General features: G+C 41.8%; 2 protein-coding genes across 2 annotated transcripts in view; one reads left to right on the forward strand and one right to left on the reverse strand.

Moving 5' to 3' along the window:
* Nucleotides 1-5,582: 5,582 nt before the first annotated feature.
* LOC147308362 (meprin A subunit beta-like) lies at nt 5,583-14,672 on the forward strand. The gene is made up of 14 exons (XM_086271141.1): nt 5,583-5,694; nt 5,820-5,838; nt 5,933-5,983; nt 6,094-6,137; nt 6,254-6,332; nt 6,951-7,068; nt 7,891-8,069; nt 8,345-8,563; nt 8,785-8,937; nt 12,185-12,400; nt 12,522-12,989; nt 13,116-13,295; nt 13,538-13,679; nt 14,234-14,672. Exons 1-14 carry the CDS (start codon nt 5,620-5,622, stop codon nt 14,451-14,453), a joined length of 2,163 nt encoding a protein of 720 aa, XP_086127267.1. The 5' UTR covers nt 5,583-5,619; the 3' UTR covers nt 14,454-14,672.
* Nucleotides 14,673-14,780: 108 nt separating this feature from the next.
* Nucleotides 14,781-24,963, reverse strand: part of phlpp1 (PH domain and leucine rich repeat protein phosphatase 1) — a 45,588-nt gene continuing 35,405 nt past the window's right edge. Inside the window, exons 5-17 of the mRNA XM_086273207.1 lie at nt 24,500-24,646; nt 23,021-23,248; nt 22,035-22,237; nt 21,627-21,687; nt 21,248-21,343; nt 20,438-20,593; nt 19,928-20,128; nt 19,030-19,192; nt 18,803-18,933; nt 18,407-18,520; nt 17,850-18,044; nt 17,513-17,741; nt 14,781-17,384 (exon numbers count right to left, since the gene is read on the reverse strand). Of these exons, the coding sequence (XP_086129333.1) occupies nt 16,065-17,384; nt 17,513-17,741; nt 17,850-18,044; nt 18,407-18,520; nt 18,803-18,933; nt 19,030-19,192; nt 19,928-20,128; nt 20,438-20,593; nt 21,248-21,343; nt 21,627-21,687; nt 22,035-22,237; nt 23,021-23,248; nt 24,500-24,646 (3,244 nt within the window). The 3' untranslated portion in view covers nt 14,781-16,064. The remainder of the gene's footprint in view (nt 17,385-17,512; nt 17,742-17,849; nt 18,045-18,406; nt 18,521-18,802; nt 18,934-19,029; nt 19,193-19,927; nt 20,129-20,437; nt 20,594-21,247; nt 21,344-21,626; nt 21,688-22,034; nt 22,238-23,020; nt 23,249-24,499; nt 24,647-24,963) is intronic.

Below are 24,963 nucleotides of genomic sequence, written 5' to 3' on the forward strand. Positions count from 1 at the left end.
TTCATTTTTATATACACTGCAACTGCCATGAGGACGAGCTGTTTTTTTGTTGTTGTTGTTGTTTGTTTTTCCTTTTGCTCTGTACAAGTTCTCTGTCTGTTTGGCAGCATTTTTAAATTTCTCTTTGTATTTTTTCTTTCTTTTACTAGTGAAGAGATGTAGCATGAACAGTTATGCAGTCTAAATATCCCATATGGGCCGTGTGAAATGGTATTTTCAGTTTCATTCAGTTGAAGTAAGGAACGTTGAATATTTCTAAGTGTGCTGTTTTGAACCAAGATGTCACAGTATGATCAGTGCCGTAATTTTTGACAGTCACTGTATCAATGTTATTTTTGCATCTCTTGAATAAAGGTTTTGACCTGCAAGTGCTAATTTCTTTAGTTATTGGGGTAAAATGGGTAATGTTAATAGGAAGGTGTTTGCCAATTCAGTAACCTAATTTAATGTTAATGGAAACTAACATTACCTCAAATTGTTTAGTTATAATTGTTGTTTAACTGAATCTTGACGTTAGAGGCCTTAAATAGAATGTTTTGTATTGTTCTTTCCCAACATTTTTCAAAAGAAAGAGTCTAATTTCTTTGCTGTGATTGATTCCAGAGAACACGGAAGAACTGACATTATTTAACTGTTGGTTTATATAGATTCAGTAGTGGAGTAATGTCAGTTTAATTCTTTACCTACTGTCAATGCAGTGAAATTAGACATTTTGTTTTGAAAGGTTACTGGTGGATGCCAGCAACCATCTTGGAAGAGAACAATATAATCTGTTATAAGGCCTCCATTTGAAAATTGTGTATTTGATACTAGAATATAATAGCAAAATGTAATTTGAAGATAACATGTAGTATTTAAGTGACCAAGTAGTATTAGGTAAAAGTTATTGAATGGTGTTGGGATAAAGTGAGAAAATTGTGAAGGATTAAAATATTTCAAGAGCTCAAATTACTTCATCAAAACATGTTTAAGTCACATTTTATCAACACAAATTGCACAGGTTTATTGAACATGAATAAATTGTGTTAATTTAACTCAATTGTTTAAGTTGCTGCCAAAGCAAAACATCTGTGTGCAACAAATGTCCACCATTGAATTAAGTAAATCCAACAACATATTTTTTTCAGTGTTTTGTGTGGCCCAAAAACTTATTTCATGCTGCCACCAAACAGTACCGGACTTTGTGCCCCCATTCTGGTGTCGGATCACACATTCAAAATCACCCCTGGATCAACTCGCTCAACTGGACGACGAAAAAGAGACACAGACAACGTACAACCCCACGACTCGATATGGGGCAGTGACCTACCACAAGAGTTCAAGTTATGGACTACTGGACAGAAAGTCCTGCACTCACTGTTCCCATGGGTCGGAAATGGAAAAAACATGCTAAGAATTGAGACTCTTGACTACCGATTTGGACTTTTCCTGAACAGCTCAACAAAGATAATCTACTGCTATGCTTGTCCCACCCTGCTTCTGCTATAAAAATAAACGAATACTGCAGCTAGGTGTGATTACTCTCTGAGTTTCACCCGTGCCGCACGTTATCAGTATCAAGTGTCTCAGTGTCGTTTATTCACCTGACTGTTTGTTAACTGTAAATCTCTGACAAATGGCAAAGCATGTTAGAAATAAATGTTTTTTTTCCTTTGTTTTCTTATGTTTGTGGGTGTGCGTATGTGCATGTGTATGTATATGTGTGTGTATTTTATCCATCAATTTATCACCCATCCATTTTCCACTTATCCGGGGCCAGTTCACAGGGGCAGCAGCCCAAGCAGTGAAGCCCAGTCCTCTGTCTCCCCAGCCACCTCCTCCAGTTTGTCTGGGGGAACAGGCCAGCCACCCTTCGCAGAAAGCTCATTTCTGAGCTTGTATCCGCAATCTCATTCTTTCTGTCACTACCTAGAGCTCATGACCATAGGTAAGGGTAGGGACGTAGATAGACTGCTAAATCGAAAGCTTCGCTTTTACACTCAATACTCTCTTCACCACAACAGACAGGGACAACGTCCATATCTCTGCAGCTGCAACATCAATCCGTCTGTGGATCTCTTGGTCCCCTCTTCCTTCGCTCGTGAACAAGACCCTGAGATACTTAAACTCCTCAACTCGGGGCAATACCTTCTTCCTGACACGGAGTGGGCAGTCCACCCTTTTCAAGCTGAGGACCAACTGGCCCCAGACTTGGAAGTGCTAATTCACTTGGCTGCAAACCGCTCACGTGCAAGCTGGAGGCCAACACCCAATGAAGCAAACAGAACCACATCATCTGCAAAAAGCAGAGACGATGTCCTGAGACCACCCAAGTGGAAACATTTTGCAACTGAACAGAAACGGTGGCAAAGGGCAGCCTTGGCAAAGCCCATCACCCACTGGGAATGAGTCCGACTTATTGCCAGCTATGTGGATCAAGCTCTTGCAACAATTGTATAGGGCTTTGGAGCGTGATGTCACGGGGGTGGGCGTGGAAAGGATTTTGGCCCGATCCGCCATTTTGGGGGTCTAGCGCAAGTGAAAAGGGAGCGAAGTCACACACAACAGCCATGGTTCGTATTTGCTGTGTGGTCGGTTGCAATGTTCGATCGCACGACCGGCAAGAGAATAAGCTTGAAAAGGGTTTATCTTTTCATTCTTTCCCAACCTGGAAGCAACATGAGGCAGCTCGTGTATCGATGTTACCAAACGAAGGCGTCTAGTCTGGATAGCAGCTGTGAGACGAGCTGATATCCAGTTCTCTTCCATCTCCAAATATCTGTTGGTGCTCCAGACATTTTCATTCCGGTAAGTTCTAAATATGTTCATATCACTCTTTATAGCCTATTAGTTTTATTTTCGATGCGCTCTGAGCTCATAGCAAATTAGAACAAACATCCTACTGAGTGATTTTGCAGAACTACCTTCTATTTATAGAGTTGCTAATTATTTGGCATTATTGCAGCAAACCAGCCGATGAAATGGATGAAACATCGTGACTGGGTTCCAGCACTACACAAGGGACCTGCTTCAAACATACCACCATGCCAATCAGATTACTTCTTCCATGTGAGGGTGAAGAGGTGACCCTCCTGGATAAGATGGTGAAGGTTTGCTGCGTTTGTTGAACAGTGTGATAATAAAACCAGGGAAAAATGAAACCTGCTCCTGTTAAATATTCTTAAGTATTGTGCTGTTATTTTTTCAAAAGATACAGTAAATAAAGTAATGTTAGTAGTGGGTGATATCATGTAAACACTCATGATTTGGTGTAAACATTTTGTCATTTGTAAACTATAAATGACATGGATTCTACACTGTAACTGATGTGATGTTCTATAAGGTGGTTTTAATAAAAAAAAAAAAAAAACAGGCAAAAATTTGTTTGTTTATTCAACTTTTGAACAGTGGTACTCAGTCAGTATATATTCAGTAAATGCAAATTATTTACACGGCAGTGCACTACAGGCATAAATCTAGACCCCTAGATAAAACATTATGGGTCATTCCCACAACCCACAGCTTTACTGTGTTCCAGCAAAGTATCCAATAGCAGTGACAACTCCTCCACAGTAGCAGGTGGGATTTTTCTGTTATGAGGACGGCTCCTTTTACCTGTCACTACAGATGGTCTGTTTATGTTTTGATTGAGAGCCTTTTTTTGGGCAGCTGAAGAGGAGAAGTCTATCTTATGGCCAACCTCTGGCTGTATCTTGGTCATATTACCCAGCAAAACCCAGTATGCAGGTTCATCTGTAACAGTCCTTGTGCCACAGATCAACACTGTTGCTTCGAAATTAAACAGAAGAGCAGCGACATGGCAGCAGGTCTCCGCGACTCCGGCCATACAGGTGCAGTGGGCGGCTTCAACCTCCCCTGTGATGCTCACAGTGACCCATGGCTGCAATGCTGGTTCATTCAGTCTTTGAGAGTGCAGGACCTGAAACACACACAGACAAAGTTCATTTAAAGACAAGAACTATGAGCCAAGGCCGACGTAAATGTGTTTTATCTACTTTATCATAAATGTAACAAAGTGTTTAGAAAGTTTGCACATACATGTCATTTTTCATTTCTTTATGTGTCCATCTATAGAATGCTGCATGTTATATTCTAAATCTGCCTGTTCTCTGTCAGAAACCTGCCTGCAGAAAATGAACCTAAAGTATGTAATGCAAGGATGTCATCACTTTAGAGATGGAGAAAGCATAAAGTGACAATTATGAATCACTTGGTATGATAAGGAGATTCTGCAGGTCATTAATCAATGTATAAAACTAAAATAAAATGTATTTTTAGTGACACAGGATACAAACATGGAAGCAAGATGTTTAATTAGGATTATTTATAATAAATATGAATAAATCATTGCAATTTCTTTAACCATAAAGAACAACAAACCTTCAGGACAGTGTCTCATCAATGCACTGAACTCACTATGTTATCCCTCTAACAGCCTCCACATGTTCTCACTGTAATTTCCCCTCATGAATGAATTTATGCTGCACTAATGTGAATGTTTGCAGGGAAATCAAACGCATTCACTCGCAGTACTCAAGCTGACTTACCTTTGTTTGAATGACGACTTGTACGCGCTGACTCCACAGACAAGGTCAGGCTATGTCAGTAGCGGTTGGTCTTCAGGGTTTCTACTCCACGGCCGTATGTCATACGGGTCCACATTTCCAATGCACGCTCTTTTCTGCAAGTACCGCTGCTTCGCCTCTGGACGCAATCGGTCTCTATACAGTTCATTCTCTTTTGAGAGGCTCTTAAGCATCTTTCTTGTAGTCGTCGTTCCAACACAGTGTGTTTGTGTTGATTCGTAGACCCCGAAAATGGCGCTGCGCTCCCATAATGCATTGCGGCGTGACGTCAACTCCAAAGCCCTTATGGCTCGTAACAACAGGCCAGAGCGCCTATACTCCCCGGAGCAGCTCCCACAGAATACTCTTAGGGACACGACTGAATGCATTCTCTAAGTCCACAAAACACAAGTAGAGTGGTTGGGTGAACTCCCATGTATCCACAAATATTTTCGAGAGGGTAAAGAGCTGGTCCGGTGTTCCACAACCGGGACGAAAGCTGCATTGTTCCTCCTGTATCCATCCCAGGGAGCCTGCCACCAAGGAGTTGCTTAACTGCGCTGTGACCTTGCCCTCTGTAATGCATGAGTCAGAACACTTGTCTTCCCACTGGCACGTCTTCCTCTATAGAAGACGTGTCAGTGGAATTAAGGAGGTCTTCAAAGTATTCCTTCTATCACCCAACAATATCCTCAGTTGAAGTCAGCAGCACTCCACAGTGTTGCTGACTTTAATGCAGTGTAGATAGAAATCGATAATAACAGTACATGTCCTGAAAACAGAAATGTACACATAGATCAGGAGGTTGCTATCAATTTCAACATGTCTTATATCAGGCCTGCTACTTGCAAATGTGCAAAGATTTATTGGCTGATAACAGAGTGGATTGAAGTTGTCGTTTAACTTGAGCCCATTATAGCTCTGTCAGTTATTGACTTGTGAACGCATTTTATTTCTCCACCCCAAATGCACTTTTCTGATTTCTTCTTCCTGAATGCCCGTCAGAGCTCAGTAGGTCTTATTTGGACACTCTTGTAGAGGGAGATTCTATGGCATGGCAGGAAGGGAACCTACAGGTGTGCTCATCCTTTACACTGCATGCCTCCTTTGTGGTACCACACTCTGCTTGGTGAGAAATTGTCATTTTGTTTAGTTTTTATTATCAGAAGTGGTCTTAGGAGAACTTGAAAGTTGACTTTTATACACTTGAAAATCAATAACCAGTATTCCTTTTTCATTTATTTTAATATTTAGCCAGCAGCAAAATTATTAGGTAAGTTTTTTTCTCAAACAAGCAAAGGCTACTTTAACTGTTTTTGTTACTTTTTTACTAATTTTCATGTTAAATTACTACTTTGATTTTACAGTCTATGATGTGGACGGTGGACGGGACCTTGACATTTTTGATATCAATGAAGGTATTTTAGGAAAGAAACAGAAAAAAAAAACCCAGAAGAAAATGTTCTCTTTTTCTTCCAAATTCCAAATTCAGTTCTCTTAAACTTTCTTTGTGCTTTAATCTGATCAGAGGCAGGGTTGAACCTTGCAGAAGGGGACATAGTTCTTGATGAGGTAACTTAATTGAACTTCTTTCCCCAACAACACAAATTAATGGATTGGATTAAAGTTCAACAATGGCTCAATATTTTGTTCTTTTGTTTGTGGTTTGTTCTTTGTGGCTGTGGCAGAAGCAACCCCGAAATTCTATAATAGGGGAAGAGTACAGGTGGCCAAAGACAATCCCATACTACATGCAAGATGACTTGGGTAAAAGCGAGCTTGTTTTTTTTTCCTTTTGTTTGTTTGGGGGTTTTTCTTTACAATTTGAAATTATTTAGCTTCATACTTAAGCCTCTACAGTACAGTATATTTGCATATACAGTCATGTGGCATAAATAAAGCAAAATAAATGAGAAAATGTGCATTATTTTTATTAGCTCTGTGTTTACAAGTATTTAATGTTTTAATTTTAATTTTAAAATGAATCTTGTTCCTGTTATTTGTTTTCAAGCACTTGAAAAAAAAAATACATAATCTTTTCAGATTATGTATTATTTTATTACTTAACAAGCCAATGGGATCTGAAGCAGTTAAAAATAAAGTAAAATAGAATAAAGAATAAAATCTTTTTGACTAAATGCAATGTTATTAATGGCTTTTGGAAACAATATTAATGATAAAATTTAGATTAAAAAAACCAAATGTCATAAATTGGATATTTAAACACATTTTATTATCAATATTTTTGTGCTTTCACAAAAATATATGGGTATGGGTGTCATCTGTAATCATAACTCAGCAGGAGCTTACAGTTGTTCTTAAAAAAAGGTACCGTAAAGAACTTTTTTCAACTATAATAAAACTGATTTTTCATTTTGTACACAGAGATCAATGCAAAAGGTGTGATTCTCAAGGCCTTTGAGCAGTACCGGCTCAAGACCTGCATCGACTTTAAGCCATGGAGTGGAGAAGCAAACTACATTTCTGTCTTTAAAGGGGATGGGTAAGGCAAGAAGAACGTATTCTTCTAAAATCTCTTTTTAGATGGATTATATACACTCATTGGACACTCAATTAAGTATACGTTGCTTGTACCATGTTGGTTCCCCTTTGCCCTTCAGTAGTGCCTTGATTTTTTATTGCATAGATTCAATAAGGTTCTATTCCTGGCTTTCTAAGTGCAATATCAGAAATCAAGACTCATCATACCAGCCAATGTTTTGCCTAGTTTTTTCTATTTTCATGTTCTCTACTGAAAGCAGCAGTACTCGGCGTGCTACTGCTGTAGCTCCTCTGCTTAAAAGTTCAACATGTTGTCAATTCAGAGATAATTTGATTGTTTAACTGAGTGACCATTGCCTTTCTCTCAAGTCGAACACGTCGGGCCATTATCTTCTGACCTCTGACATCATGGAGGCATTTTTTGCCAATCACTGGGTATTTCTCTTTTCTGGATACCTCTCTCTAAACTCTAGAGATGGTTGTGTGGGAAAATCCCAGTAGATCAGCAGTTTCTGGAACACTCATACCAGCCCATCCGGCACCAACTACCACAGAACACTCAAAATCATTTAAATTACTTTTCTACCTTATCCGAATGTTTAGTTCAACTTCAGCTGGTTGACTTGACCATGCATAACTGCACTGAGTTAATACCATTTGATTGGCTGATTAGATATTTGCATTAAGAAGCAGATGATTAGATGTACCTAACAGAGAGGCCAGTGAGTGTATTTATTCTGTACTTTTACTACAGAAAAGTATTGGCAAGAAGACACTGGGAGTTTATCTGATCTTCACAAAAGCCTCATTTTCTTTCCATAAGCTGTTTCTCCTCTGTTGGCAACCGGCATGTTGGGAAGCAGAGACTGTCTATAGGAACAAACTGTGACCACATTGCCACCATTGAACATGAGTTCCTTCATGCGCTGGGTTTCTGGCACGAGCAGTCCAGGGCAGACCGTGATGATTATGTCGAAATCATGTGGGCCCGCATTACAGAGGGTATTGTTACTGTTATTCATCCAACCAAACTACAGTGTTTAAACACTGGCTGTTCATCCTCTCATAAAGTTTTATCTCTTTATGTGGTGATTTCTTCATGACGTACCTGTTTACCCAAGTATTGTTATATGAGTACTTTTATAAGTCAGCAGTCTCTGACACCTGTTGATAAGCAGCATTTATGGTCCAAGTCATATGAATCATACAATAATAAGTAATGCAATGTCACAATGGATGAAACTGCAATGGCGCCTTTATGTATGTCCAATTTGCAGGTAAAGGACACAATTTTAACACCTATGATGACACCACCTCCAGCTCTTTGGGCATCCCCTACGACTACAGCTCCATGATGCACTACAGTAAAACTGCTTTTAAGAACGGCATGGAGCCCACCATCGTCACCAAGATCCCTGCTTTCAGTGACATCATTGGCCAGCGTATGGAGTTCAGCGACAGTGACCTGCTCAAGCTGAACCGCCTCTATAACTGCAGTAAGATTCAGCAGTCAGTGCACAAGTACTATTTTATTTTCTCCATTATAAAAGTCAACTTGTCCTGCACCTGCAGTACTGATCTGTTCAACTTCATGTTTTGTTACATTCATCAATAATGATGTTCATGACATGGCTTGTCCCTTGATTTTTTTATAGTTTATTGCGGTTCAAAGTGCTGCAACACTTGTTTATGTGTGTTTATGAAATCTGCTCTGCAGCTCAAGGTTCCACCTTTCTGGACTCGTGCGACTTTGAACGTGAAAACATCTGTGGTATGATACAGGGACAAGGGGATCAGGCAGATTGGGACAGGGTTACAACAGCTACTGGAGGGCCTGACACTGATTACTCCAACATGGGCAAATGCACTGGTGAGAACAATCTACTATGAAATGTATGAAAGGATAGGTTCATATTTTTACAATTCTTTCTTAAAACAATGTTCAGATACTTCTTAGTGTACCAAAATCTCCTCTGCATAGAACATTTGAAAAAATATCTTCATAGGAACATGTGAACATATTTAGTGTGGTCTCTTGTTTATGAGATCACACTAAACATTTTTTTATGACAGACTTGTAAAATGTGAAACTAGTCTATGTTTCAGTTTTACAGCGGCTTGCAAAAGTATTCGGCCCCCTTGAACTTTTCCATGTTTTGTCACATTACAGCCACAAACATGAATCAATTTTATTGGAATTCCACGTGAAAGACCAACACAAAGTGGTGTACAGGTGAGAAGTGGAACGGAAATCATACATGATTCCAAACATTTTTTACAAATAAATAACTGAAAAGTGGGGTGTGCGTAATTATTCAGCCCCCTGAGTCAATACTTTGTAGAACCACCTTTTGCTGCAATTACAGCTGCCAGTCTTTTAGGGTCTGTCTCTACCAACTTTGCACATCTAGAGACTGAAATTCTTGCCTCTTCTTTGCAAAACAGCTCCAGCTCAGTCAGATTAGATGGACAGCGTTTGTGAATAGCAGTTTTCAGATCTTGCCACAGATTCTCGATTGGATTTAGATCTGGACTTTGACTGGGCCATTCTAACACATGGACATGTTTTGTTTTAAACCATTCCATTGTTGCCTGGCTTTATGTTTAGGGTCGTTGTCCTGCTGGAAGGCGAACCTCCGCCCCAGTCTCAAGTCTTTTGCAGACTCCAAGAGGTTTTCTTCCAAGATTGCCCTGTATTTGGCTCCATCCATCTTCCCATCAACTCTGACCAGCTTCCCTGTCCCTGCTGAAGAGAAGCACCCCCAGAGCATGATGCTGCCACCACCATATTTGACAGTGGGGATGGTGTGTTCAGAGTGATGTGCAGTGTTAGTTTTCCGCCACACATAGCATTTTGCATTTTGGACAAAAAGTTCCATTTTGGTGTCATCTGACCAGAGCACCTTCTTCCACATGTTTGCTGTGTCCCCCCACATGGCTTGTGGCAAACTGCAAACGGGACTTCATATGGTTTTCTGTTAACAATGGCTTTCTTCTTGCCACTCTTCCATAAAGGCCAACTTTGTGCAGTGCATGACTAATAGTTGTCCTATGGACAGATTCCTCCACCTGAGCTGTAGATCTCTGCAGCTCGTCCAGAGTCACCATGGGCCTCTTGGCTGCATTTCTGATCAGCGCTCTCCTTGTTCGGCCTGTGAGTTTAGGTGGACGGCCTTGTCTTGGTAGGTTTACAGTTGTGCCATACTCCTTCTATTTCTGAATGATCACTTGAACAGTGCTCCGTGGGATGTTCAAGGCTTGGGAAATCTTTTTGTTAGTGATGGGACGTTCTGTATCGAGGCTTCGGAGCGTGTGTCGAGTAATGGAGGGGGCGTTTCCGCGAAGCGCGTATCGAGGCTTGCTTCATTTATGGGAGGAGCTGAAAATGATGACGTCCGAAGCCTCGCTGCCCGGCTGTACCACGTGACTGGTTCATGAAGTGGTTCGAACTTTGCCGCGAGATATGACAGCGATATAAACCCCTCAGACTACATTCAAAAATGTGGGTGTTTGATGGAGAGTTGTTAGTGAGAGTTTGGAGACAGTTTGGAAGTTTATGAGAGTGAGGAGAGAAAGTCAGGAGAGAATGGAGCCAGCTAAGAAGAGGAGGATGTCCTCCCCTGTGTGGGAACATTTTGATCTTATTCCTCCCAACAAGGTATGTAAATTTCTACAGAAGATGTATTTCCATGATACTGATGGTGCAATACAATTTATGTTGAGCTGTCTTGACTTTTGTACAAGGTGAAGTGTTTGCTATGTGCCAGGGAGCTGGGATATAACAACAACACCTCATCCATGCTTAGGCACTACAGAGCTTTGCATGAGAATAAGGGGAACACCAATTGTGGAGCAAGACCAGGTGAGCCATCAAATGCAATGATAATATAGGATGCAGTAATGTTACTAAATGATATAACAATATTATACAACTGTTATAAGTTACGTGTGTGATATTTATATTTGTGCTTTATCTTTATTGTCTTTCCTCAGGAGAACAATCTCAAATAGATGAAGACCTGGTCAGCATGGTGATTGAGGACTCCCAGCCATTTAGCATTGTGGAGGACAAAGGATTCAAAAGATTTGTTAAATCATTAAATCCTAGCTATGTTCTCCCCACTAAAAAGGTCGTAAAAGCAGTGAAAATTTAGTTTTTACAGAATAAAATGTGAACAGGCAGGACTGAGGCTCAAAGCCTCAGTGTGTAGCTGTCCATACCTCAACGTTACAAAAGCACAACTACTGTCCACACCCCAACCACACCTCACCTCACAGTAAATGATCATTTCCATTTCAAGCATTTCCAAATAATCATTTCCCATACTGCCAGTATAAATATACACAGTATACTGCCATCACTACAATATACATGTTTTACACACTCCTTTTGTTGTTGACATTTACAGGCTGTGTGCAAAATGCCACACTCTTCAAATTCATGCCAGCTATTATTTTTACGTCCAGTAGGTGTCCTGCTAGAGCAAATGAAGCTTCATGAAGCTTCGCGTTGGGGTGAACCAATTGGATGAAAAGCTTCAGTGCTTCATGGGGCTTCATCTGCCCATCACTACTTTTTGTAGCCTAAGCCTGCTTTAAATTTCTCAATAACTTTATCCCTGACCTGTCTGGTGTGTTCTTTGGACTTCATGGTGTTGTTGCTCCCAATATTCTTAGACAACCTCTGAGGCCGTCACAGAGCAGCTGTATTTGTACTGACATTAGATTACACACAGGTGCACTCTGTTTAGTCATTAGCACTCATCAGGCAATGTCTATGGGCGACTGACTGCACTCAGACCAAAGGGGGCTTAATAATTACGCACACCCCACTTTGCAGTTATTTATTTGTAAAAAATGTTTGGAATCATGTATGATTTTCATTCCACTTCTCATGTGTACACCACTTTGTGTTGGTCTTTCACATGGAATTCCAATAAAATTGATTTATGTTTGTGGCTGTAATGTGACAAAATGTGGGAAAGTTCAAGGGGGCCGAATACTTTTGCAAGCCACTGTAGCTTTGGATTGGCTTGAGTACTCTTATGTCTTATTATCCACTGTGCAAACATGCTTAGATACCGAACCTATTAATGAAGTGAAACTTATATCTTTAGGCTCTGGGTATTTTATGCACTTCAGCACCGGCAGAGCCAATACTGGGGACAAAGCTCTGCTGGAAAGTAGATTGCTTTACCCCAAAAGAGGCTACCAATGTCTGCAGTTCTTCTATTACAACAGTGCTGGGCCCAGTGACACACTGAAGGTCTATGTCAGAGAGTATGACAAAGCTAACCCCAATGGAAGTCTGCGCCTTATAAAGACCATAGAAGGTGACATTTTTGGAAATCTTACTTCTGTTCACAATCTACTGTCAGAATATTGCTTGAAATATCAGGTTTGTACACTTGCTTTTTAATACATTCAATGCATTTACCTCATGTGCCATAACAGGGTCCCCTCAGGAGCTTTGGCAACTGCACCACGTCAGTCTAGATGCTAAAATGAAATTCCGCGTAGTCTTTGAAGGGACCAAAGTGGAAGCTGGGCCCCCATCAGGTGGACAGTCTTTGGATGACATCAACGTTTCAGAGACCACCTGCCCAGAATTTATTTGGAGAGTTAAAAACTTCAGTCATGTTATGGAAAACACCCCAATAAACACACCTATATTTAGCCCCCTATTCACCTCTAAAGAGGGTTATACCTTCCAAATGATGCTTTACCCCAGCGGTAGAGAGGGCTACCAGGGGCAGTTGTCAGCCTATGCTCATCTGGTGGCCCGTGAAGGGGACACAGGACAGATATGGCCATGTCCTTGGAAACAGATAACCATGATGCTAATGGACCAGCATCCACATATTCAAAAGCGCATGTCCAACCAGCGCAGCATCACCACTGACCCCAACATGAAGGCAGCAGGTGCAGTCATTTTAACTTTTTTCAAAAAGAGTCACAGAAATTGTTTGCAAATTACAAACAAATCATGAAATCATGGCTTTTTGCTGTATTACAATTTTTGCACTCTTTTAATATTCTTTTTAACAGGCTCTGATGAATTTTTCTGGGATGATCCTCGTAAGGTCGGCGTTGAGGTCACAGATACAGACGGATCAAAGTATTTCCGAGGGCCAGGCTATGGAACTGCAGCGTATCTCACCCATCTCAGAGCTAAAAGCAGAGATTTTATCAAAGGAGGAGATGCCATCTTCCTCCTCACCATGGAGGGTAAAAGCACCAGATATACAAGATGCATTTTAATTTTGTAAATGTACCATTTTTTTGTAAATCCGAACATATTCTGTAATGCTAATTCGGCAAGCCGCACAAGTAGGACTATGTAATTCGGCATACATGATCACATCTAGGATTTATTAACCCTCAGGTCAGGTCACAGCAGGTAATCCAAACAATTAGCTCTTTCACGTGGGTTTCTTTAACCTGCTGTCTCATTTGCTCCTCTTCTTCAGATGTGTCCCATTTAACTGTGAGCCAGCCCCTGCCTCCTACAACTTCACAGCCTGTCACCATCACACCTTCTGAAGTTTGCTACAATGTGCAATGCCAGAATGGCGGTGTCTGTGTCGTGGATGAAGGCAAACCTGCTTGCAGGTGAGCACTTTTGATGTCATCCACTATGCTAACTTCACGGCATTTGCCAAAAAATGGACGTTAACACACTTTAATATTATATCAATGTGTTGTCCATTTTTGGCAACAGTTGAACACTTGTTTTAAGTGCACCTATTTAGAAAAAAGATTGAGAGGTGCTACTGAACCTCTCATATTGTGTTTTATATCACTGTGAACTAATTATGTCCTGTCAGCAAGCACATTAAGAGTGTCAAGCACTTGATTAGTTTGGACAGTCAAACAACCTGTTACACATCGGTCGGGGGTTCGATTCCCCTGAACAGCTACCCTGAGGTACCCCTGAGCAAGGTACCGTCCCTACACACTGCTCCCCGGGCGCCCAATGGCTGCCCACTGCTTCACTGAGTGAATGGGTTAAATGCAGAGAGGGATTTTCCCCACGGGGACCAATAAAGTACACTTTCTTTCTTTCTCTAATTTCCACCATCACGATCAGCTACGTGGTGAATGCTGGGTAAACCTTCAAGTATGTTTTCTGTCTCTCATGTTCATCCTTTTCCTCTGGTGTCCAGGTGTGACGTGGGTGACGACTGGTGGTACTACGGGGACAGATGTCAGCACAGAGGGTCCAACAGTGACAAAACCACCCTTGCACTTGCCTCTTCTCTATCTGTACTGGCAGTAATGTTGGTAGTTACAGTAGTCAGTGTCATCTGCGTGAAGAAAAAGTATAAAAAACGCACGAATAATAATAATAATAACGCCGTCATCCTGAACTCACATGCTAGTTAGAGACTTCAAGAGGCAGACCCTGAACTTCACAATGACAACTTGGTGAACAGAAGAACACAGCAAAAACAAATAGTTGAAAATGTTTAAAAAAAAATTTCCCTGCTAAATACTGTAAAAAACAAGGCTTTTGATGATATAGAAATAAGACTTTTGTATTCTGTACTGGATCAAAATATTACATTAGACTGCCCCTTACTGGTCATTCAGTGGAAACACAGCAGAGCGATGCATCATTATTAGTGTATCAAAAAAATTAATAAAAAATCATGATAACCTGATTTTATGTATGAATTCATTTGTTAAAAAACAGTCCTAGACAACATGAAGTATATTCACAAATTTAAAATTTATTATACCAAAGACAGGAACATTTGTGTTGTTTCTTTTCCATGTGGATATATTTGTTTGTATTACTGAACTTGACACAGTCATGCCGGTGATAACAGTTACTGTAGGAGGGAGGTGGGACTAATATTAACCAAGTGTCTGTGTATGTGTGCTTGTATGCATGTCATGTCTGCATGGGTGTGTGTGTGCATGCAAAGATCGGTCTATTAGTGTTCAGTAGATGCAGTGATGACTACAAGACATCACAGTTGGAGTGGGGCAAACCAGAGCCACTTAGTGTAGTTATACTGCATGGAATGTTGGGTTTTCTGACCTGCTACTGCACATTTACATTTGTGTGTGTGTGTGTGTATGTGTGTGTGTGGGCTTACACTGTAAGATAAAGGGGAAAGGGAGGGTGACACCTCCATAACTGCAAACAAACGCATCCTCCCCGCCACTAAAACCTTCACCGACATACAGTTCCTTTAAAAGCCTCAGTATACAACATTTCTCTTATTTACAATCATTGGAGAAAAAAAATCACCATTTCTCTCAGAGAAGATTAGTAAAAGTGACTGAGTCACCATAAAGAGTATGCAACTCCTAGGAGTTAGTATTGAAAATTTCTACAAAAAAATTTCTATGCCATTTTATAGGCCAAGAGCCATGATTTACTGAAGAAATACAGTATTGTAAGTGCCCTATCTACAACAGTTCGATGTGGTATTATTGGTGTACCATTCAACATAGTTCACTGATAATAAAAAGATTATGTGTCTCTGCTTTTAAAAAGTTCTTCCAGAAACTTCACTGCTTTCACATTAAAAGATATGGTAAGTTCTTTAAAAAACAAACAAACAAACCATTGAATTGTTATTTATATTAACAAGTGTTGTGGCAAGCTAATGCTATAGCAAAGAGACTAGTGTTGATTACATACTCAGCTGGTTGTCTAATGTAAAAAATAAATGTTCCACAGTCTGTGAGAAGGGCACGACCATGGACACTTGGAGCTGCGTCCATAGGCTTTTCAAGAGGATTGAGTATCATTAAAGGGCTCATTTGCTTGTTTTATTCTATAACTGGAGCGGGTTACAGTGCATTTCTCTCCAATGACAGGGCTGCGTGGAGAAGAGAGACTACACAGAAAAAGCTTGATGAAACTTTTCAGTGTGCATTTTACAGCCTCTCGCCGAATCTCATTTGTTTGTGTCCATGTGTAGGAAAATCAGACCAGTTTAGTTCATGTAAAGAAGATGAGGCCAAAGTTGGTACTGCTGTTCAGAGAGGGGTGTCATAGTAGTCTGTGGGTTGATCTGTCCCAGCAGGCTTCTGCTGTTTCTGCTGATGCTGCTTCATGATTTCCTTCACCTCTTCCTCCAGCTCGGGTGGGATGATGAACTGGTCGTCTGGGTCAGGTTGGGCTGGAGCTGTGAAGTAACCCCCGGACTTCTTGGAGGGAGCATCAGCAGCCACCTCAATAAGGTTGTGGCTCTTTTCCTGCTGTGCCACGGACCCATTAACCCTTCTCTTGCCTGCTAGCTTCCCTCCATCCCCGCATCCCACTCCAGCTCCCGGCCATGACTCATCCCTTTCAAGCCCGTTCTCAGCCTCCCCTTGGCTCATGTCAATCCCCTCCTCTAGGGGCTCTGGGGTGCACGGTGGTGGAGGAGGTGGGGGAAGTGTGAGCAGGTTGCGTTCCTGACTGGAGGATGAGGGTACCGGTGTTTTGGGTGATGAGGACAAGCAGGACTGTGCTTTCAGGCAGTGAACATCTGCCTCTACTTCCACACGGCTACCGTTAGAGAAAACCCCAGCGATGGGCTCTTCATCCTCGCTGTCCAGCCCGTTGTCAGAAAGGGCGCTGGAGAAAGTGGCACTAGAGAGCTGCCTCTGAAAGGAGTGTGCTAAGCAGGCAGGGTGGAGGGCACAGCAGCTTCGGGATGAAGGCAGCTCTGAACCCGGGAAAAGATAGTGGCAGGGCTGGGTACTTGTGTGAGCCTGCTGGTGCTGTAGAGGCAGCAAGTGGGCCTGATGGTGCAAGTGAAGGTGAGGGTGGTGGGACTGCTCTTGCAGTAGGACCAAGGAACTCTGTGGAGGCTCGTCCGATGAGGCGGTAGAGCCCACCTCACTGCTCATCTCACTGGTGCTAATCTCACTGCTAATTTCACTACAGGAGGAGGGGGGAACAGGGAGGGAGCCGTCTGAGGGTCTCTCCTTGATGGCAGAGGACGATGGAGGATAAGGTCCCAAGCCTGGACTGGGAGGTGGCTGGGGAGGGTCAGAACAACAGCAGGAACAGCAGTCTTCACTCACATTGAGCTGCACAACGACGGCGCTGAGGCTGTCGGTGCAGCCGTAGCCCTGCGCCAATGTGCAAAGCTTTTTAGCAGCAGCCAGGCCATCGGGGACATTCCGAACAGCCTCCACCGCCTCTGTGGGGGACACAGCATCCCACAGGCCACGGCTACCGAGAATGAAGAACTCATCCTGAGGGGTTAGAGTGACTGTCTGCACATAGGGACAAGGGATGACAGAAGGGTAGAGGAAGGAGTAGCCCATGATTCGTGTAGAATCAGTTACACCGTTCACTTTGTTGTCCTGTGGAGAAAAGAAAAAAGAAAGAGATACAAATCAATAGTGTTCAGGCAGGATGCAAGTAATACTGCATTTACATGAATGTACTTTACACCAATTTTTCAGTACTCTGAAAAAAAAAAGATCTCTACCTCAGTGATGATAGCTTTGTGCTGCCTGATCCTGCGGTATTCCTCCTCCAGCCCTACATTGTGAAGGAGTGACAGAGACAACGGCTTTCCATCACGGCACAGAATGGCCTGGCACTTTCCCACATTAGCAGCCGTGAGGGTGAAGCAGCCACCAGGGTCAGTGGGGTCATGGCGAATGTGACACAGCGCTGCCGAGCCACCCAGTTTCTGTCCTGCAGTTCCAAGCTTCCTGCAAGGGTGGAAGAAGGAAAGACGGGAAGAGGATGAGGTTTTTGAGGCAGAAATTAGAAATTTGTTACACACAGTGAAGACGAGGCATGTAGAATCTATTGCAAACCTTTGCATGACAAGGAAGGTGTTGGTCATATAGTCCTCTTCGCTCTTTGTCTTGTGAATTTCTTCCGCCAGCACATCATTCATTGTGCACTGCAGGAGGTAGGGCACTTCCACATTCCTGTCTCCATCAAACACACCATACAGAGCTTCACGACTCCCACAGAAGCTGTTTACCGAAAGGGCAGCAACACAGAGTCTGAAAGAGGAAAGAATGAGAGCTCTTAGGACCACAACTCCCCTGTGCAACTATTTATCATGTCACTCCATATGCTATGCATAAGCAATGCCTTAAATGACTCCTTTGACTGTAAAGCAGAATCTTGATATAGAAGACTTGCCATCAGAACGCACTTTCAAATGCTGAATTAGCAATTTAGTCCACACAGGATGTGAATGTACACAGTTCTTGCTTTCAACGAGCACCGCTTTAACATTTCCTTCATTTGAGTCGCACGGCTTTAACGATGTGCACTCTCAAGAGGTTGCGATTAGTGCAGCTTCAACGGGCGAGTGTGGTGGTGCTGGTTGTCATTTCATCATTGATTGAATTGTGCTTACTTGTTCTTGACGCCCGAGGCCTCTGTGTAACCATGACTCCACACAGCAGGCCCACCAGACGCCTCACTCGATGAAAAGGTCGGAGGTGGATCAATACGGAAGCAGCGAATATTGCTGAAAAACAAGAAAACGCAAACAAGGTCAAATTCACCGCACTGTTTTGGGGGCAAAGAGAAACGAAAACCACTTGAAGTATTTCTAACAGCCATACGTGAAATAAAATACTAAACATACATCATGTGGTAACTCAGATTCCCTGTATGCAAAGTACAAATTGAAGCCACATTAACGGGACTATGATGGCGCATATAAAACAAACAAAAAAAAACTGCAGGACTAAATACACCCCCCCCCCCAAAACAAAAAACAAAAACAAAAAAAAAACCCCAGACATACTTTAGCTGCTCAAGAGTCTTGTGGTCCAGGTTTAGGCGAGGGTTTCCAGTGAGGTCCAGCTCCTGGAGCTTTGGGGGTAGATTCTCTGGTAGAGTGATCTCACTCAGCTCATTACAGCTCAGGTCCACACACTGACAACAACAAAGAGCAGATGTCAATACTCGCACAAATGCACATGCATTACAAAGTCAGGGCATCAAAGATATGCATTATTGCCCCTGACTTACTTTCATCTCCATCAGCTGCATGACCTCAGGAAAGACTTCAATGGCATTAGAGTGGGCTATGAGTGTGTGCATTCGCCGGCAGTTCATAATGGTGGTGGGGACAGTCTTCAGCATGTTGCCACTCAGGTCCACCTCCTCCAGCTCCTCCAGCTTAGCCATTTTACTGAAAGATCAGAGAGAGCAGTAGGTGAAGTCAAGTGTGTAAAATAGTACTGAAACAATCAATTGCTTAGTCAAAAGACAAATCCCCCCCCAGTACAAATGGCATACTGATCCCGGTTGTGGCAGTCATCTGACCTTCACCTTGCGTGTGTTAAGTTAGTGACATCATACCGATCCCAGAGCAGAAATGGTACATGTGAAAACATTGAGCCACACGTCTTAATCTCTGGATTCAGGTGTTTTCGGTTCTATTGCAACAGGTGTACAACATCAAGCACGTAAGTCATCCAGTCTGACTTGACAGAAAATTTCTTTGAGAATGGGTCGTTCTAAAGAGCTCACTGAATTCAAGCAAGGCACTGCAATAGGATGTTTAATTGCAACAAGTCAGTTGGTGAAAGTTCTTTGTTCCTATATCACTACCAGATACTTACTCGACTGTAAGTGGTGTTATTGCAAAGTGCAAGTGTTTAGGAACAACAGCAACTAAGAGCATGCAACGTTGTGGATTAGGGTGCATAAAAATCTTTAAAAATGTAGTGCTGACTCAATGACTGCAGAGTCCCCAACGTCCTCTGGCATTAGCATCAGCTCAAAAACTGTGCACAGGCGTCACTATAGCATCGGCATATATGGGTGAGAAGTTTGTGTGTAGGTAGGCGTAACATTGCTTTTGTGCATATATGACAGAGATTAAGGAAAGGAATAAGTCCCCTTTAACATATGACTTTTTTACCTGGCTGGGAAAGTCTGGAGATGGTTGTAGGCCATGTGCAAAACTCGTAGGTGTGTATGGCCTGTTAGCATGGGTACACACTTGTCTGTCAGTCGGTTATTGGTCAGGTAGAATTCCTGCAGGATGCTGTGGCTTTCCTCTGACAGACTGGATGGTGGCAGGTGCTCCAGCTTATTAGCTGATGCATTTACGCATCGTAAGCTGAAAGGAGAAAAAAAAAAAATCTCCTTCAGAGAGGGACAGACAACACTGAGGTGATTCATTTTAATTGCAAACTACTCCATAAATTCTTACTTAATACTTCACTGCAAAAAACATGTCCTTCTACAGACTGATTGTTTTTTATTTGCCTGTCATCCTTGCCCTTGGTGGTCTTGTCCTTCACAGGAAACTCCTAATTAGAATTTCTGTGCTTTATCTTCATCTACCTGCACTGTCCCTACATTTAATCTTCTTGTCAGGTGAACATTAGTCAAAGAAAAATCACTTTCAGCTGATAATAAATGCTACCTGTCAGATTTGAGGAACAGGTTGCAGGGCAACTCAACCAGTTGATTGTGCTGTACATCCAAAACCTCCAGCAGAGGGCGCTCAACTCTTTCAGGCAGCTTCTGCAGCTGGTTATGTCCAGCACTGAGCTTCCTCAGACTGTTGCTGCATAACAACCTGCAGCAAGAAGAATATATAGATGGTTAGGTCACTGCTAGAAGATTAAAGACAAACAGGAAGGGCCTCGTAAAAACGTGTAAAAAAAAGTGTTGCACAGTGATAGCTAAATGGCTATATAGATGAAGATAGATCGATAGACTGGTTGGTAAATAGATAAGGTGACACTTTTTTTCCACACCGGTCCTTGAACGACTGTAACCGGGGAAGCCTGAAACAGTATTAAAAATGACAATAGTGCAGAAGGATGATGACAGTATGGATAAGAATGGGAGAAAAAAAAATATCAAAAAATAGCAGTGCCTCTAGTGGAGCCCGCGGCTGAAATTCATCATCCTGACACTTATTGGGTAAAAAATAAATCTACAGACAATGAGGGGGCCAGAGGTAGAGAGAGAGAGGAAGAAAGAGAAAAGGAGTGGAGCAAGTTTGACACAGCCGATGTAAGACATAGAAAAGACGAAGAGGTGCAACTCAACTGACCTTCTAAAAGGGTACATAAAGGAGAAGAGAATGGATGGATGCTGCGGAGGTTAAAGGCTATCTGTGTGATTTATGAGGCCTTTTGGGGGATAAATGACAGGCCAGCAAAGGGCAGGGGGAATAATGCAGTATTGTACAGCATTTACAGGTTTTGCTGTGTGAGGCACTCACCGTGCTGGTAGCTCAGCAATGAGGTTGTGGCTCGCGTCCAGGACTTCCAGTTTCTTAGCTTCACATAGCCAGTCTGGCAAGGACTCCATATGGTTCCTGAGGGAAGAGAAGGAGAGACGATGATGATGAATCCTAGCCGTCTGCAACGCTCCATATATTAAACTTCAGCTTTGGTTTGTTTGTTTACATTTTACTATCTTTCAGATTCAGTTTACCAAAAGATAAACAGCTAAACAAAAGATTAAAAAAAAGATAAATACAACTTTTAAAAGATAAGTAAGATAAATAAGATGCATTTACTTTCAGAAGGAACTTCCAAATATTTCTGTTTTATTTATTCATTTTTTAAATTCATGTACATTTCTGGAATTTCTCTCACCTCGAGATATCCATGTAACTCAGATTGGAGGGCACAGGGCTGACATCTAGCTGTCGGAGCTCTGTAGGGAGAAATCCAAACACATTAACTTACAGCAAGGACAGACAAGGTCTCCTACAAAGGTCTATTATAAATGCAGGTAAATGGAAAATGGGGGAAGCATTAGGCAGGGGAGGATGGTGATGACATGTTAGAGAGGGATGATGTGAGACTGCTGCACTGATGAGGATTAAGGGTGTATGCAGACGAACATGGAAGTAATATATATAAAAACATGGTGATGTCTTTGAGGTGTTACATATCCACACATACACACACATACATTATGTGTTGAAATTCAGAAAAGAAAGATACAAATCGGTGATCTCAGTTTAGAAATGTGTGAGGTCACAGTAAAGCCAAACTCACCATTGTTGGAGGTGTAGATGCCTTTGAGCAAGCAGCCCTTAGCCTTCAGGCTGGTGATGTGGTTCCTCTCGCAGTGAAGCACCTCCAGCCTGGGGAAGACCGAGGCATCCAGCTCCGTCAGCCTGTTATCCCTCACGTCCAGCTGGGTCACGTGCCTCAGTAGGTCAGGCTCGTCCGGCACCATGATGGAGATTTTATTCAACCTGACAAGAGGAGGCATGAAGGAGGCAAAGGTTCATCCAAGTGCACAGACTTTAGCCTTTACAGCAGGGAACATGCCTAGGGTGACTGCTGATATATTGTGCAGTTTGTTTAGTAGTCTGGTCCTGAGTGTTAACAGTTTATCTTGAATTGTTCAAGCGCTCAATCGATAAGAACCCAAGAATGAATAAGAGATAAAAGAAGCATAAATATGTGACTTTGGTCCAGAACTGGCTCTGCTCAGTTTAGCTGGATTAAAAAGTTTACAAAATTTTCCAGCCTTAAGAACAACTTCAAAACTGCCGAAAGGAGCTTTTTAAATTTATTAAACTGAAATTTCTTTTCAGAACATCAAATCACTCATAACTGCACTTCCTTGTTAAGAAAGCAGAGTTTCACAATGTTGTATGAAATGTAAACTCATCAGTGACACCGAGTGATCTTTGTCCAAAAATGTGTTAATGCTGGACAGAAAACAACTAATTTACAAACCCCGGCCAAGAAAAGTAAGAAAAAGTAAAGTATTAACTGTAAAATAGTGCAAGTCACACCAGCTCTGCACTTTTTCAGACAACGGGAGACGCGGTAGGCAAATGATTTCCCCGTTTTGTGCTGTCTGGCAATCTGCTTGTGTTTTGGCCTTCTCCTTTTATTTTTGTTTTCTAGTATTTACGCGTGTGTGCATGTTCTCAGTGTCACATGTAACCCTGGGACAAACTCTTAGGACATGCTGTTCTCGTCTTCATAGTGAATAAATGGGTAATAATTTGGACACCATGTCATACCTTAGGTCGATGTGTTTGACATGGAGCAGTCTGAAATTCTGCAGGGTAAGAGTCTCTAGGTGGTTGCCAGCCATGCAGAGCTTCTCCATGGAGGACAGCCGCTCCAGCACCTGGGGCACGTGGTTGAACTGATTGAAGGAAAGGCCCAAGTAACTCAGCCTCTGTAAGGAACCCAGCTCATTGGGCAGTTCATTTAAGCTGTTTCCATCCAGTAGGAATGTCTGCAAACTGAGACAAATACATGTGATTAGACAGTTGGCATAATTAATGAAAGATCACACAGATCACACAGAAAGACCACAATTGTATTTCTATATATAGTTAGTGTGCTTGTTGTGACATGTTGTATCAAGCAGGACTAACAAAACAATTGCCATTTCCAAAACTCAGTGAACTTGATGCCCAGTAGATGGCAGTAGCTGCATAAATGCACTACTGGCCACTTCAGGAATTTACAGGTATGCTAGATAATTTCCAGAGATTAATTTCTTATGTGCAAACATACCTGTAGGTTTTGAAGAAAGGCTGAGTTAAAGGACCTCTATTATTACCCAGACTGCAAGTGTTGCCCTAGTTACTAGACTGATTCCCGTAATCCCTAAATTCAAAGTGGAGTAAAATCGACCAAACGTGCAAGGATTTTAAAGGTCAAAGTCCTGACTTTATTTTTTAAGTATATGTTTTGTCACTGCTTTAAAGAGCCAGTAATGGGGCTTTTTTCTACAGCGAATGACTAGTAATGGAAAGAAAAGGAGAAAAAAGTGCCATTGAGCTAACAACATTACCTATGTTCCATCCTCTTCAAAATGCTGGCTCAGAATTATGAAATTTTGTACAGCCAAAAAAAGTATTTCTTGGAAACGTAAGTAGCTTGGAATTTTTAAAAAAAAAACTTAAGGTGTTCACCAAAACAAGAGACGGACAAAACGGCATTCATAACAAATCTGCTCAATAATATAGTAAAAGACTCTGGGAACACTCGAGAACTACAGCAAAAACCACAGAATCACATGTACAGCTTATGGTGTTTTCTTATATGTTGGAAGTAGGAATGTATATATCATTGTGGTTGCCATGTCACGTGACTGTTGCCAGGTAACTTTCAGATTTGACTATGGAAATGCTTGAAGAGGTTGGTCTACGAAAAGGTTCATTAGTTAAACTCAAATGGCATCTATGCAAGTAAGCTTTGCCCCAAGTCAGAAGCTTCGGTTCTGTACAGAACAGAGTTGGGCAATTCCCAAGGACTTAGTGCACTGCCACTGCTGTGCATATAGTTAACAAGCAAGGTAAACACAAAAAGCAAAACCAAAAGTAAAAAAAATCCTTCTGAACTAGAACTCAGATATATTCATGTTCTGACTCTATAAAATATTTTGATTTTACAGTCATGATGACTACCGTTGGTTTTCAAAGTTTTGGTAAAAAAAAACAACAAAAAAACTTCTGTGTTCTCAGTATGTTCTTCTTTTTACTTACTTGGTCATGGCACCCACAGAGCTGGGGACAGAGGCCAAGTAGTTACAGCTGAGGTTGACCTCTGTCAGAGTGGGTATGTCGCAGATAGCCAGGGGGAACTGGCCAAGGTGGTTGTTGGAGAGATTGAGGCTCCGAAGACGAGAAAATCTAGAGACAGTGAATAAAAGTATTAACGAAAAGACAAGGGTGATTGAAAAGTGTGGTTTCATCCTGTTAGTTTTGCAAGAGAGAAAAATCTATACATCTCAACTAAGTGTAGTTTACCCATGCTTTTTAATTAAAGTGAGCACAGAGTGAGATTCAACACACCCATAAACAAACCCTTCCTTCATAGTACAGCTAAACCTTCACGTTTGAATGTTTAGCAAACAAACACAGCAAAGATGCCTGTTGTACGTTTAAACACCAGTGACCAGTGGCTTTCAGCGTGCTGGCCCTTTGGCAGATCAGTGACCTTCACAGGA

The sequence above is a fragment of the Aulonocara sp. 'chitande type north' Nkhata Bay genome, linkage group LG18 (genome assembly GCF_057382095.1).
Source record: "Aulonocara sp. 'chitande type north' Nkhata Bay isolate Kocher_YH1m ecotype deep benthic linkage group LG18, A_spYH_male_GT1.1, whole genome shotgun sequence".
In the NCBI taxonomy this organism is placed as follows: Eukaryota; Metazoa; Chordata; class Actinopteri; order Cichliformes; family Cichlidae; genus Aulonocara; species Aulonocara sp. 'chitande type north' Nkhata Bay.